At 53.0% G+C, this 13,211-nt stretch overlaps 2 protein-coding genes across 2 annotated transcripts; one reads left to right on the forward strand and one right to left on the reverse strand.

The window, feature by feature from the left end:
- Nucleotides 1-635: 635 nt before the first annotated feature.
- AYO20_03986 (hypothetical protein) lies at nt 636-2,654 on the forward strand (the record flags this gene model as incomplete). The annotated part of the gene is made up of 1 exon (XM_022642285.1): nt 636-2,654. One exon carries the CDS (start codon nt 636-638, stop codon nt 2,652-2,654), a length of 2,019 nt encoding a protein of 672 aa, XP_022501666.1.
- A 1,128-nt stretch (nt 2,655-3,782) lies between these two features.
- AYO20_03987 (hypothetical protein) lies at nt 3,783-6,912 on the reverse strand (the record flags this gene model as incomplete). The annotated part of the gene is made up of 3 exons (XM_022642286.1): nt 3,783-4,370; nt 4,433-6,567; nt 6,618-6,912. 3 exons carry the CDS (start codon nt 6,910-6,912, stop codon nt 3,783-3,785), a joined length of 3,018 nt encoding a protein of 1,005 aa, XP_022501667.1.
- Between the last annotated feature and the right edge of the window lie 6,299 nt (nt 6,913-13,211).

The following is a 13,211-nucleotide window of genomic DNA, read 5'->3' on the forward strand; positions in this document are numbered from 1 at the left end:
AGCCCGGACTGGGACTTGGCCTGCAAAAGAAAGTGTCCTCAGTGGCTCAATTGGCTCTAGGCGACCCAAGGGCGAGCCTGGGCTCCAGCCCTCCGGTCACTACCGCCTCCCCCGGGACTTTAGGTCATTAGGCCCTTGCGCACGCCAATCTGGGCGCCCAAATGCCTCCGAATGAGCACCAAACTCGACGCACTTGACCATCTCAGACCCCGCTAACAGCCTTTCCGCCGCTCGTTTCGATCCATCACTACTACCGCCTGCGGCCGCTTGTCGGTTCTCGAAAAAACCCGGGTGTCGGTGATGATATTCGCCTGTCTCCAGATTCTCTCATCCTCTTCAGGTTCGGAAGCTTTGCGAAACCCAAGCACCGCATTTCGCCATCTTGCACCATTCTGACCCTTCTGACGAGCAATCCTCTTGCTTACGACTCCCCTCGCTGTGCGCCTCCCCCCTACTTTGTCATTTCTCCCATGAGCGCAGTCTACTTTACTCGCTGGCATCCCCCACACCAGTCGGATCTCGGAGTAGTCACCTGCAAATTCCTTTCCTCGTGTCGCACGAGCAGAGAGATCTGAGACTCTCTGCCAGACGAGATGTGAAATTCCTTTGGCTATTTCTCTAAAAAAAACCTCGTCATGCCGTTTGATCTACTCGACCAGCACCGGAGGCAGGGTCTGGCGGACTCAGAATGGGAGGAACCGGCCCGCAAGAGACTTCGAATGAACCCATCTGAAGACGACGAAAGACATGCCGCCACAAAAGACAAGAGCATCACGATTGCCTCGACCGCCAAACATGCTGACCAGAATGTCGCCCAATTTCTGGCAAAGCACATCCCTTCGCAATATGCGCCCTTGGGCAAGGTTGGCAGACCTGCGACTCAGCACTACGACCCTATGAAAGACCCCAATTCCAAGTTTTGCTATCGACATCGACCTGACATGTTGTGCCGGCGTCAAGCAGACGAGCCATCGATGGACAAACTGCAGAAAGAATTGGACACACTGTCACAGGAAGATCGACAGGGGATCGTGCAGATGTGGTCCTTGTTCTCTGCCGCGCCCTCCAAACATCGAAACCTCATGCTCCAGGGTATTCTTGCCCAGTGCTGCTTCCCACAGCTCTCTTTCCTGTCAGCCAATGTGCGAGAACTCATTCGGATCGACTTCCTTTCTGCTCTACCATCCGAGGTCGCCTTTCGCATCCTCTCTTTTCTCGACACAACATCTCTTTGCAAGGCTGCACAGGTATCGAGGAAGTGGAGACAACTGGCGGATGACGATGTAGTCTGGCATCGTATGTGCGAGCAGCACATTGATCGAAAGTGTACCAAGTGTGGATGGGGTTTACCCCTGTTGGAGAGGAAGATGTTGCGTGCCACCAAGAGGCAGATTGAGTTGCGTGCGGCAAGCAACCTTTCCTTTGACGCCAACGTACCTACTTCGTCGCAGAGTGTTGAGATATCAGACACCGACAGCCACCACGACTCCTCGTCAGACGGACGACTCTCGCCTGTGGCTGCCCGCCGTCCGCCACTTGGGACGAGTGATAGCGAATACTTTCGGAAAACCAGACCTTGGAAAGATGTGTACAAGGACAGATTCAAGGTGGGCACCAATTGGAAGTACGGCCGATGCAGTATCAAGATTCTCAAGGGCCACACGAATGGGGTGATGGCCCTCCAATTTTACGACAACATCCTCGCAACGGGGTCATATGATGCTACGATCAAAATCTGGGATCTGGACACCGGCAAAGAGCTCAGGACACTGACTGGTCATACCATGGGCATCCGTTGTCTGCAGTTCGATGACAACAAGCTCATCAGTGGCAGCCTGGACAAGACACTGAAGGTCTGGAACTGGCGGACAGGCGAATGTATCTCGACATACAATGGCCACACCGAAGGAGTGATTGCGCTTCACTTTGACTCCAACATCTTGGTTTCGGGCTCTGTCGACCACACAGCCCGGGTGTGGAATTTCCAGGACCGGTCAGTCTTCACCCTTCGGGGCCACACAGATTGGGTCAACTCGGTCCAAATCGATTCGGCATCCCGCACCATTTTCACCGCGTCCGATGACTGCACGGTGAAACTATGGGACCTGGACACGAAGAAATGCATCCACACTTTTGAAGGGCACGTGGGTCAGGTTCAGCAGGTTCTCCCCCTCCCGGCCGAATTTGAACCCGGTACCGACGTACAAGAAGACGACGAAGAGCAGGTGTCGGATCCTGGGTCGCCCGACAGTTCGACCACAGTCATGGACGAGAATGGCGGGTTTCCCATTGTCTCATTCAGGGACATTGGTATCAACAACCTCTTCACCTCTCAGCCTGATCGTCCCCACCCACCCCATTACATGCTGACTTCGGCGTTGGATTCCACCATCCGTCTATGGGATGTCCACTCGGGTCGCTGTATCCGCAAATTCTTCGGACACGTCGAGGGTGTCTGGGCTGTGGCGGCAGATACTCTGAGGATTGTGTCTGGGGCAGAAGACAGGATGGTGAAGGTGTGGGATCCTCGAACGGGGAAGTGTGAGCGGACGTTCACAGGACACGCAGGACCAGTGACATGCATTGGGCTGAGTGATTCGAGAATGTGTAGTGGTGGCGAGGACGGAGAGGTGAGGGTGTACAATTTCACATGATGATTGAGCTTTTTGTTGAAAGGGATTTGGGATTGCCATATGACAGGGATCATCGGAGACCTGTTATTCTCTTACTGGGACAGGGGGCATCACTGGATATTGCGACTGGAAACTCTTTGAAGTGCAACAGCAAAAGCATGGCGTCGGTGTCTTGGTCCATCAACGATGCCGGATTATATGGCAGTGGTCAGGTGCGGCGTACTTAGGAGGACTCTGCTGGGCTGGACACGTACGCTTCTGCTTGCTACGCATCAAAAAAGGGTCAAGAGATGTTATTCCGCGAACAGGATATCAGGATTTAGGGGGGGGATATTGGGCCGGCATGATACCAATTTGCTTTCTTGCATGGCTGCGGTGCCTGTCGCACGGCGCTCACATAAGTAGATAAAAATCAACTACAACTACGCATAATCTACCGAGTACTATGATACTGCATGCCTCGTACGGATCACTCTCGCAATGGACCTGATAGATACCTACGTAGGTAGGTAATGTGGTAGTTCTGTTGGAGTCCACTTGGTCCGTACCTCGTACTTGTATGTGCGTAGATATGTCCGCCAAGACGCATATTTCTTGGCATACGTCTATTGGCCAATCACACACTTACATCGTACATGCTCGATGGCTTCATGGTACGGCACAGAGTACGGAGTATATGGTACCTATATGTCCCCACTCGGCACTGCTGCTCCATATCAGGTGCGGTATATACCTAGTATATACCTAGTACGTACCGAGTACAGTACTCCTGTACCGAGTATACCTGGGTCCTTTTACTCGGTAGAGATAGATAGGGGAGATAGGTAGCAGCTAACTAGGTGAGGAGGTACGGATAGATATACCCCATCCCATGTCTCCCAAATACAAACACAAACACTGCGGCCGCAAGGAGAGTATTACTAGCGAGGAATACCTGAAAAGACAAGTGACAAGAAGGAGGGAGAGGAAGGGCAAAGCAAGTCACTCGTTTGTCGTCATAAACATCTATTGTTGCCAAATTCGTCCTAATGTCCTTGCGTCCTTTCATCCTTCGTTCCAATCCATCAAATAACCCATGAGCAAGTAAGTACCAGGCCTTGCATCAAGGCTGCCTTCGACTCCTGACTTGCGCGATGTGTATATATCAAATCAGACACCTGTGATCCGCCGGACGGATCTCCGAGCTCCCTCGCCCGTCACTGTGATTTTCCCTTCGACTTCCACCGCTCTAATGACCTCGTTGAATTCGGTTCCTTCGACCTCAACGCTACTTCCTTCGGCGACCTTGCGATACAGGTCCGTGTATCTCATGGCGCCGCCACTGCGGATAGTGCTGTCCATGTCCAACACTTCCAGCACTGCTCGCTTGAGATCCTCTCTCCTGCGTCGTTCGCTGACACCGCCGCCCTCGCTCAACAATCCCATATCGATCAGGCCCGTCCTGGCGTCCGTGGCGCTGGCCTTGATCGCTGACTTGATCAATCTCACGGCTTCTTCCACGTCTGTCTCCTCCACTATAGGCGAGAGTCTCATCTTAGCATGCGCTTCAGACAGACGGATCATCGACTCCAGCTGACGAGTGGTGGCCGTGATGCGTTTCTCCGACGATTGGATGTTTGACCCGAGATTGCGCATGGCAACATAAGCGTTTGTCAATGCATTGGCAGCAGGGGGAGTAATGCTTGGGTGGATGTTGTTGCGGGCGTACGAGATGTAAGAGGTAAGAAATTCGATGGGCTAAAATGGCTGTTAGCTTGTCTGCTCCAGACGGAACCCTTGTGCAGACGAGTTGGACTTACCAATATTTCCTCCCTCGACGCATTATCAGGCGTGTCTTCTAGGTACATGCCGACCAAGTGCTTTGCAAGTCTGCGATCATTCACTTCATCAATCCGATCCAGCACCAGATACACGAGGTCAAACCTCGACAGCAGCGTCGGCGGAAGATCAATATTCTGAGGTACGGGCAGATTGGGGTTGTACTTGCTCCCAATGGGGTTGGCCGAGGCGAGGATACTGGTCCTTGCATTCAAGGTGGTGATGATGCCCGCTTTCGCAATGGACACGGTCTGCTGTTCCATGACTTCATGCAACACCGAGCGAGTGGACTCGTTCATCTTGTCGAATTCATCAATGCAGCAGACACCGCCGTCGGAAAGAACCAAAGCTCCGGACTCGAGCACAAGCTGTTTGGACTCTGGGTCTCGGGTCACGTATGCTGTCAATCCGACTGCCGAGGAACCCTTACCAGAGGTATAGACTCCTCGCGGCGCAATCTTGTGGACATATTGCAGAAGCTGGGACTTGGCGGTGGATGGATCACCACACAGCAAGACGTTAATGTCGCCTCTGTATCTGGGGCTGCCACCTTTTGCAAATATCTTGTTCGTGCCACCAAATAGTTGCAGCAAAATACCTTTCTTGACGTCGTCCAGCTCGTGGATACTTGGGGCTAGACTCCTCGACAGGAGCTCATAGATGTCTTCGCGAGCAGCGGTTTCTTTAATCTTGGCTTCCTCCTCGGCGGTGACTTTTCGAGTCTGCTCAACCTCGCCAGAAACCTGTTCTGACAACTCCTGCTCGATCGTCGACACGTCAATCCCCAATTTGCGTTTGTCGACCTTCTGCACGTGTAGGACATCCACATAAGTCTTGAAGAGTGCCTTGACTGTACGTTGGCGGGGATTGACACGGACTGGGTTGCTCCGGAAAATGCCAGTAACCTCAATTCGGTCACCGGCCTTGCAAACATCAACCAGATCATCGTACACGCAAAGAGACACGCTGTGAGGCGTTTGTCCGTCTGGAACCGAGTCCGGCGTTTCTTGTAATTTGATCACTTGCTTGTCCGCAAATATACACCGATTGTGGATAATCTCCATACTGTCCTTGGATTTGCAAGCTGGCCGAGGGCATTCGATGGGTTCTGCGATCTTTCCACGATCAATCGATACGTACAACGTATGCTGGCAGACAGTGCATTTGAAGAATGCCTCTTTCATGTCGGGAATGACCGGGGTTGTTCGGATGACGAGTCCTTTGACCGCAATCAGCTTGTCAATATCGGCTGGGTCAAGCTCCCGCATGTTGATCGTCTTGTCCAGGCCAAACGGCATAACCTTCCAAGGTTGCATCTCTGCTTCTTCAACCAGGTCGGGAATTTCGTCGGCGTTCAGTCCAGTCCCCGGTGTCCCCCGTCCCAGATCAGAAGACGGCATGGGAGGCATTGAGCTCCCATTCGCTGCCCGCAAAGCCGGACCATTGGTGTGAACCCGGCGCAACTCTTGCATCTCCTTCTGGGCCAATTCCACCATGACATCTTTGACAGCTTGATCCATCAACGGAATGATTTCCTGCGGATACGCCTGAAGCTGGTGCCACAATTTCAAGGTCGCAGGATACGCTTTGAGATTGCGGGCGTCTAGATTAAGCGGGTGAATACCCATTCTTCTCATATTCTGAAGCATTGTCAGGTATTCCTTTTCGTCAGCAACCGCCCCGAGAGCGCGTGTTTCCTCCTCGGTGGCGCCGTCGGCCCACATGCGATATTTCTTAGCATAGTTGTAGAGGAAATTCTTGAATGAGGCCATGGAATCTACGACAGATATGTTGGTGCCCCAGATAACTCTGGTCGAGTCACCCCCCATTGCATCGGCTTCGGACGTGTCAGGATTGAGGTTTGAAAACGTAGCCTCTGATGTCGGATCATTGCCGTCCTGAACAGGCATGCCATCCTCGCCTATATAGATTCGACGACGAGGGGCTGATGAGGGCGCGAATGCATCGGAGTGGATGTCACCTCTCCGGGAAGATATTCTCGGCTGATGGTCCTGACGCACAAAAAGGGCACTGCTGCTACTGCCAATGTCGGATCGAGGGTGCTGAGAACTTCGCCCTGGGCTTGAGCTGGGGTCGTATCTGACTGGGGACGAATCTATAGGATATTAGCACTGCACATGACTATAGAGTGCAGGATTGACGAACCCCCTACCAACCGGTTTGATGCGCGTGGTGTTGCCTCGCGGTCACCCACCTCGGACGAGTGTCGGGGAGGAGAGCTGATGAGCATGCCATCACTTTCCAGTTGCGCCGGAGGCGGGGGAGTTGCTCGAGCAGGGGACGAATGGAACGAAAAGGGCGACGAGGACGCAACTGCGGATGCGCCATTTGGCGCTCGTCTCGAACTCCTAGGGGTGGATTGGGATTGTTGAGTTGGGATGGAGGACTGAGAATTGCGAGAGGAATGCCCCCGGCGGCGTGAGGACGGTGTCGACGACATGGCGACAATGGGCAATTATGGCGGTGTAAGTGTAGGTTGTTCACATCAAAGTGGTCAGAAAGGGGGGGCAGAGGCACCTCTAGCGGATTGTGAAATCCAGACGCGTCGCGCAGAAACACGAAGATGCGGGTCATTCGCGTAAAGTGGTCCTTGGCAACTACGGAGGAGCAAAAGTGGCGTTTGCCGCTTTCAACTGATCAACAACCAGCTGCTACCTTTGAGTAAAACAACGCTGGCTGGCCTCTCTCAGATTCCTACAACGCCTGTGCTCTCATGTTCGAGTAATGACGACAAACTTGTTATGCTTTCGGGACAGAGGTAATTAATGTCGTGACGAGAGTTTCTGGAGGTACGATGATACCGTTATGGAATTCTCATATGATCCCACCAAGAGAAGAGGACGGTTGACCATTCATGCTCGAGAATCCACATCATTGACGGAACTTTGGGGGGCCTTCTTTTGATGTGAGGAGCAGACGTTGTCTTCGTCTCATCCTCACTCAAGCGCGTGGAGCCGAACGACCCCGATTCGGAGAGAGGCCTTCAATCTTTGGTTGCACGGGACAAACCCTTTCTGTGCGCCGAGTCTGAGTTACCTCCTCAACCCGCTTGCCGGTCGAAGGATTTCAAGATACACCCCCTCGGAAATGCAGCGTCAAAGGACCGGCAGATGCGTCGGAGGCGAGACGAATGGTCAAAGAATATATGTCTGGTGAAGTTGAGCTAGGTATTGGACATCTGTAGTCTGTTTTGACACTTCGTACCATTTGGCTTCAAAGATCATCATCAATCAGAAAATTACACCCGATCGGTACAGTAGATGTGCTGTGTGCCTCTGGAGTCCGGAAACACTGGAGAGGTGGGAGAAGAGGAGGAGGGATTTGATGCTGTGGGCCTATAATGTTGCAGTGGGCATTTCTCCATGCTAGCACCTGTCTCGCTGTGCACCGCAGACATGCTGCTATCCTCTGGAATGGTCATCTTCTGGGACAGCGAATAGGTCCTAGGAGGTCCACATTGCCGTAGGGACATGTGGCAACGAAGACGAGGATATCCGAAAACATGCTGTCTCCTACAATCGAGCACCTCTATGACCTCCAACACCGCCCAGGTACCAGCCATGCGCGTATGAACTTCCTTCCTGCTCAAGCTCATCGGCTTACTAAGGTTCGAGATATGACACAAGGTGTCTTTGCAACCACGGAATCATCTCTCATGAAACACGTCCCCATTTCTGTACCACAGGAGATGAGTTGACCCTGTATCATCTCATGTGACGCCGACATCTTCAACAGCTGCCATCCTCCTCATGTCTAGTATTGAGCTGTTGGCCGTGCGACTCTTCAAGTCTGGGACTTCCCCAACTGCAGGACTCAATAGTGGTAAGGCCAACAAATGCACCTCGGCTATGTATCGACCGAAAAGATCTCGGAAATGATTTGCGGAGTCCAATGCAGAACAACCATGGCGCACAAACAACAGGGTCCAATCTGTGGTCCCCAAACTCATACCAGCTGACTCGGCCGGAGAGATTCCTGGTGAAGACGGGGACCTGCTGTGTAGCCTGCCATCCCCCAAGCCGTTTGGAGTGATCTACCCGTGCTCGGACAGAAGCTGGAGGAAATATGCCCCCACATAACCACGAGGATCGGGACTGGGAAATGGACTAATCACGAGATTTCGAGGCAACCCGATCTCGATGCGATGCCTGGGGAAGCTGGGAAATTCCGGTCATCCTCCCGGATAAACGGCAGAGACATGGCGGTATACTACAGGAAGTGCTCGTGTAGGAAATAGAGAGGAAGGACCAACAACCCACACAGCCTAGAGGAAAGTCTTCACACAACGAGGAAAGAGAATCAAATCAAACCACCTAGCGGAGACTCGGACGAGTAGCAAGCCAAGCCGTGGGTATCATCGGGTGACGAAGGACAGTCAAAGGGTCGGTGAGGGAGGCGGGGATGTCAGAAACAGAAATGGAGCCGTGGAAATAGTGTGGAGGAGGCAGAGCAAATTTCCATCCCGAGTTCGTGAAGCTCGAAGCAGAAAGAAATGGCTATGACTGGTTGTTGGTCAGTAGTGGCCGTAAAGCAATCTGCGGTGCTTGGTCACGCGTGCGACGAAGGGGAATTGCAGACTGGCGGAGAATCGGGCTAGGACGGAGCGCAGTGCGAGATGTCCAAGAACCACGCACTCGACTTGTTCTCAAGTACCTCGTACCTTGTGTACCAACACAGAACCTCGCACACCTAGGTACTTCGGGACTCACCAAATATGAGGTACATACTCGGTACCTTGTCACCAATGACACCGCCAAAGGGTACATGGGTGCATGCAGAGACACGGCGAGGCTTTAGGCTCGGCAGTTGAAATGCAGGGCCTGTGGATCGACAGGTACAAGGCGGATCTGAAGTCTTTGCTTGACTCTGGTTCCAGAACACAAAACTTGGAGGCCCAAGAGCAGCTGACTGGTCTACAGATTGACTTATCCACTCCAGCCTACGAGTACTTCACAGTACTCCAATCAGTCCAGTCCACGATTCAAATACCCGCACACAAATCCATCAGCAGGCAGGGGGTAAGAAGAGGAGAGGAATGAAGAAGGGGAAGAGAAGAAGACATACACACATTCTCTCTCACACACGCACACAGACACACAGAAAGAGAGGGAAACACAAACACAAGTAAAAGAGAAGGGGAACACAGATCCATCACCCGCCCTTGTTCTCGGCCTTGTCCCTCCTCCACTACTAGGGCTGCCAGCCACTCACCCCCTCTGTCTCTGCGAGAAATTCTGGTCACGCGCAATTCACGGCCGCGGAGCCTGTGGCTTTCCATCTTGGATCGGGTCCCATGCTGACCAGTAAAGCACACACAATTTAGCCTCACTGGTTAAAATATCTGCAAAATGATCCAGCCCATTTGCCAGCCCCAACCCCGGGCGTGGACATGGTCCTGCTGACATGAAAAAAGAAGCCGGTGCACGACGGGGAGGATGGAGAGAGAGGACTCTATCCGTTCGGCTGCAGCCAACTTACCTCAATATGGCACCAGCTGGCCAAGGGATCCATTCGATCTACCCTCTCTACTCGGTACATATCTGTCTTCCACTACAAACGGAGCGCTGTTTGCCCCAGTTCTGACCTGCGCTCTTCTTCTCCCCATACTACTCTACCGAGTATATACCTCAGCCAGGCCCCCCCAAAGTTCTCTCGGAAAGATTGGTCTCTCCCTTTTCCCCTCGTTCTCTTTCGCCCTCCCTTCTATTTCTACCTACCTAGAGACTCTGGAGCCCTTCACCCACAACATGGAAGAGAGGGGACTTGTCTGTTATGTCTATTGGCCCTCAGCCCACCGGTTGACTCACTGATTCGGATGAAGTCAGCCTGGTGGTCTGGCCCTCCCAGCTGCCCTAACAGCCACAAAAAGAAAGGGGCCGAGTCACGACACGCCAAATGGCAAAAGACGGCTGGATCTTTCTTTTCCAGTCTCGCCCTCCCTTCCAGGATTTGACCCAAAGTTAGCGAACGGTGCCAACAAAGGAGAGATCCGGACCGTCGCCGCCGGGTGAGCAGGCAATGCAGGTGCCACGTCGGGCACCCTTGGATGATCCGGTCGGTTCAGGCATAGTGGCTTGAAGCCTGGGCGATACCCCTGCCTATCACCCACTCTTTTGGGCTCTCATCGGGCCCTAGCAGCCTCAGCTCGCATTCCCCGACCACTCAAGACGATCGACGTGGGCAAAGGCCGCAACTCCCTTTGGGACCCGACTTGTCTGTCCGCCAGGGATTGGACCCTGAAGTCCCAAAACAAAGCCATCAAGGGAGGAGGGTCCAGCCCCAGGCACAGACACGAACAAGCAAGCCAAACAAATCCAACGCTATCGTGGATTCTGACATCCGTCATTCTTCCATCCTCCAGCCCAGGGCCCAAGGTCTCATCACTTTCGGTACGGCAAGTCGAGGGAGGGTGTAGTGGACTACGAGTACTTTATATCATGGCCACCGTGTGTTGTTGCCCTGTTTTACTCACCACCCCCTTGGGAAGGGTTGTATTTCTCCCTCCTCCCTCCCTCTCTCTGTGCCACTCTCATCCTCTTCCTCCCAAGTATGCCCACATCATCGTGGTACACGGCAGGAGAGCCATGTCAACTCAACCTTTTCAAGTCCATTCTATTCAGGACAGTCTTAAGAAGAGAGTCTTGTCGGCTCTCTTCCTTTCACACATACCCTGATCTGCTCCAGTTTCGCCTATACAACCGGCTGGGTAAAGCGCTACTGGTCGCGAGCCTATCATCACACGGCGCAGCACTGCGCTGAGACCCGGGCGCAGATAAACAAGTTCGCTCGTTGTTCGCGTCGAATGGCTTCCCTCTTTCGCAGTCCATAAGGCGAGGCTGACCCCCTGCTACCGCTGCCGCAGCCACCACCTACCGATGAGGCTGAGGCTGGACCCGCGCCGCTCCGTACCGCAGCCATGCTCAATTTGGTCTTTTAGCCACGGGCTACGATACCATGTATTGTCGGAAAAGAGTCTTTGATGCTTTTGGCTATCACGGCTTGGGACACAATCTTACAGTCGTGATGTATGTCGTCCTCAAGGTTTTCTGCTGCAGCAGCAGTTTCCATGTCGCCGATACCATTGTCATCGCTATCAGAGACTCTACTGCATGTCGCCCTCTCTAGCGCAGTGCTTCCAGCAACGGACAGGTCAGCCAGTGTGGACATCAAAATCAAGCTTCTCAGCGAAGCAAAGCCGCAAACCAAGTGCTCGTCAGAGCTATGGACACAAGCGAGCAAGCCTTTTCCCTGTCCATGGCAACTACTGAAACCAACATGTAGCCTGTCAACGAGGTCAAGGCAATGCAGTGTGCGTCGCGGCACCAGGCAAATCGACATGCAACCCGTGCTGATGCAATGTGCAATGGTCAAATGGCTCTGCCACCCTCGCGGACTACTCATCACCACATCCGTGATGACGCTACCATCCTCGCTGTGGATAGATGTCTTTGCCCTCCCCGGTCTTAACAACCTCTCCACAGCATCCTCCCTTGCCTCACAGGCATGAACTTCGATGGCATTACTCAGCTCGATGCCGTGCCAAAGCGCTTCGCCCACAATGGCACGCGTATCGGAGCTGCGTATGAGCGACACGGTGTCTACCATCTGTTCATCGCCATCGCCACCTCCTGCCTGATCAACCCCTTTCACGCTTGCAGTTCATGTATATAACTGTGGTACCAACCATACGAGAGGCACGTTGCTGTGGTGCATGGCAAGCACCCTTGCCTGACACATCGTCGCACTACACACACGAGTACTCGGTACAATGGTAGCATGATCTCATCTCATGGCACCACATTGAGAGACGAGTACATGTCCTTTGTGCATGGATCTACATACATACACACACACCCTGGAACTGTACATACTCGCTACCAACCTCGGAACCTCGACACCCTCGTCTAGCCCCATCCCCATCCACCGAAGTCCTATTGTTCAGTCCCTTGTCGGGATGTGAGAGTGAGTGGGAACAAGTCCCTGGTGTTTACTCCTACCGCAGCAGAGTCAAGAGAAGGAGCGAGGCCAAAAAAAGAAAGACTCGGGTCGTACAGGGGGGAAGAGTGAAATGCAAAGACTGTCTCCCTTCGACATACCACCAAACGGCAAACGAGCTCCGAGCAGTCATGTCATCAAAACCTGCATTTGCTATCGTATGAACCTCATGATGGCATGAACGACAGACACAATCAAGAGAACTACTGATTTATTTGGTTCAAAAGAAAGATGCGATGTCGCTCTCTACCTTGATGCCTTTTCCCGAAAATGACAACCGCCCTTGGTCTTATCACGTCCAAATCATCATTTCCTCGAATCGTTCATCGGTCACGTCGAAATTGCCAGGCCGTAGCACAGGAAGGGTTCTTCCCGTACAGGCCACAATGCAACTCGAGTAACCCAACGCACCAAGACGTGACCTTCATCCAGGGACACTTGCAAGCGACTTTCCACCTTTCACGTCCCGTTGACCTGGACCCAAAACCCCACAGTTGTTCCGCCAACACCAAAACACATCCCAAAAAAGTGTTTACAAGAAAGCAAGTTCAACGCCTTCAACCCCACCGAACTTTTTTTTATCTACCGGTGCCCAGTGGCTCCTCGGCAGATTGGCCTTTTCAGCCGTTTCCTCACAATCTCCAGTCTAAAGAACTCGGTTGGCGGTTGTCGTCAATTTGCCGACCCAGTCTGGAGTTGAGGGGCGTCTATTAACAAAATAGTGGGGAGGTTTCCTCGCGAACG

This window comes from Fonsecaea nubica (genome assembly GCF_001646965.1).
Source record: "Fonsecaea nubica strain CBS 269.64 chromosome Unknown Scaff20, whole genome shotgun sequence".
NCBI lineage: Eukaryota > Fungi > Ascomycota > Eurotiomycetes > Chaetothyriales > Herpotrichiellaceae > Fonsecaea > Fonsecaea nubica.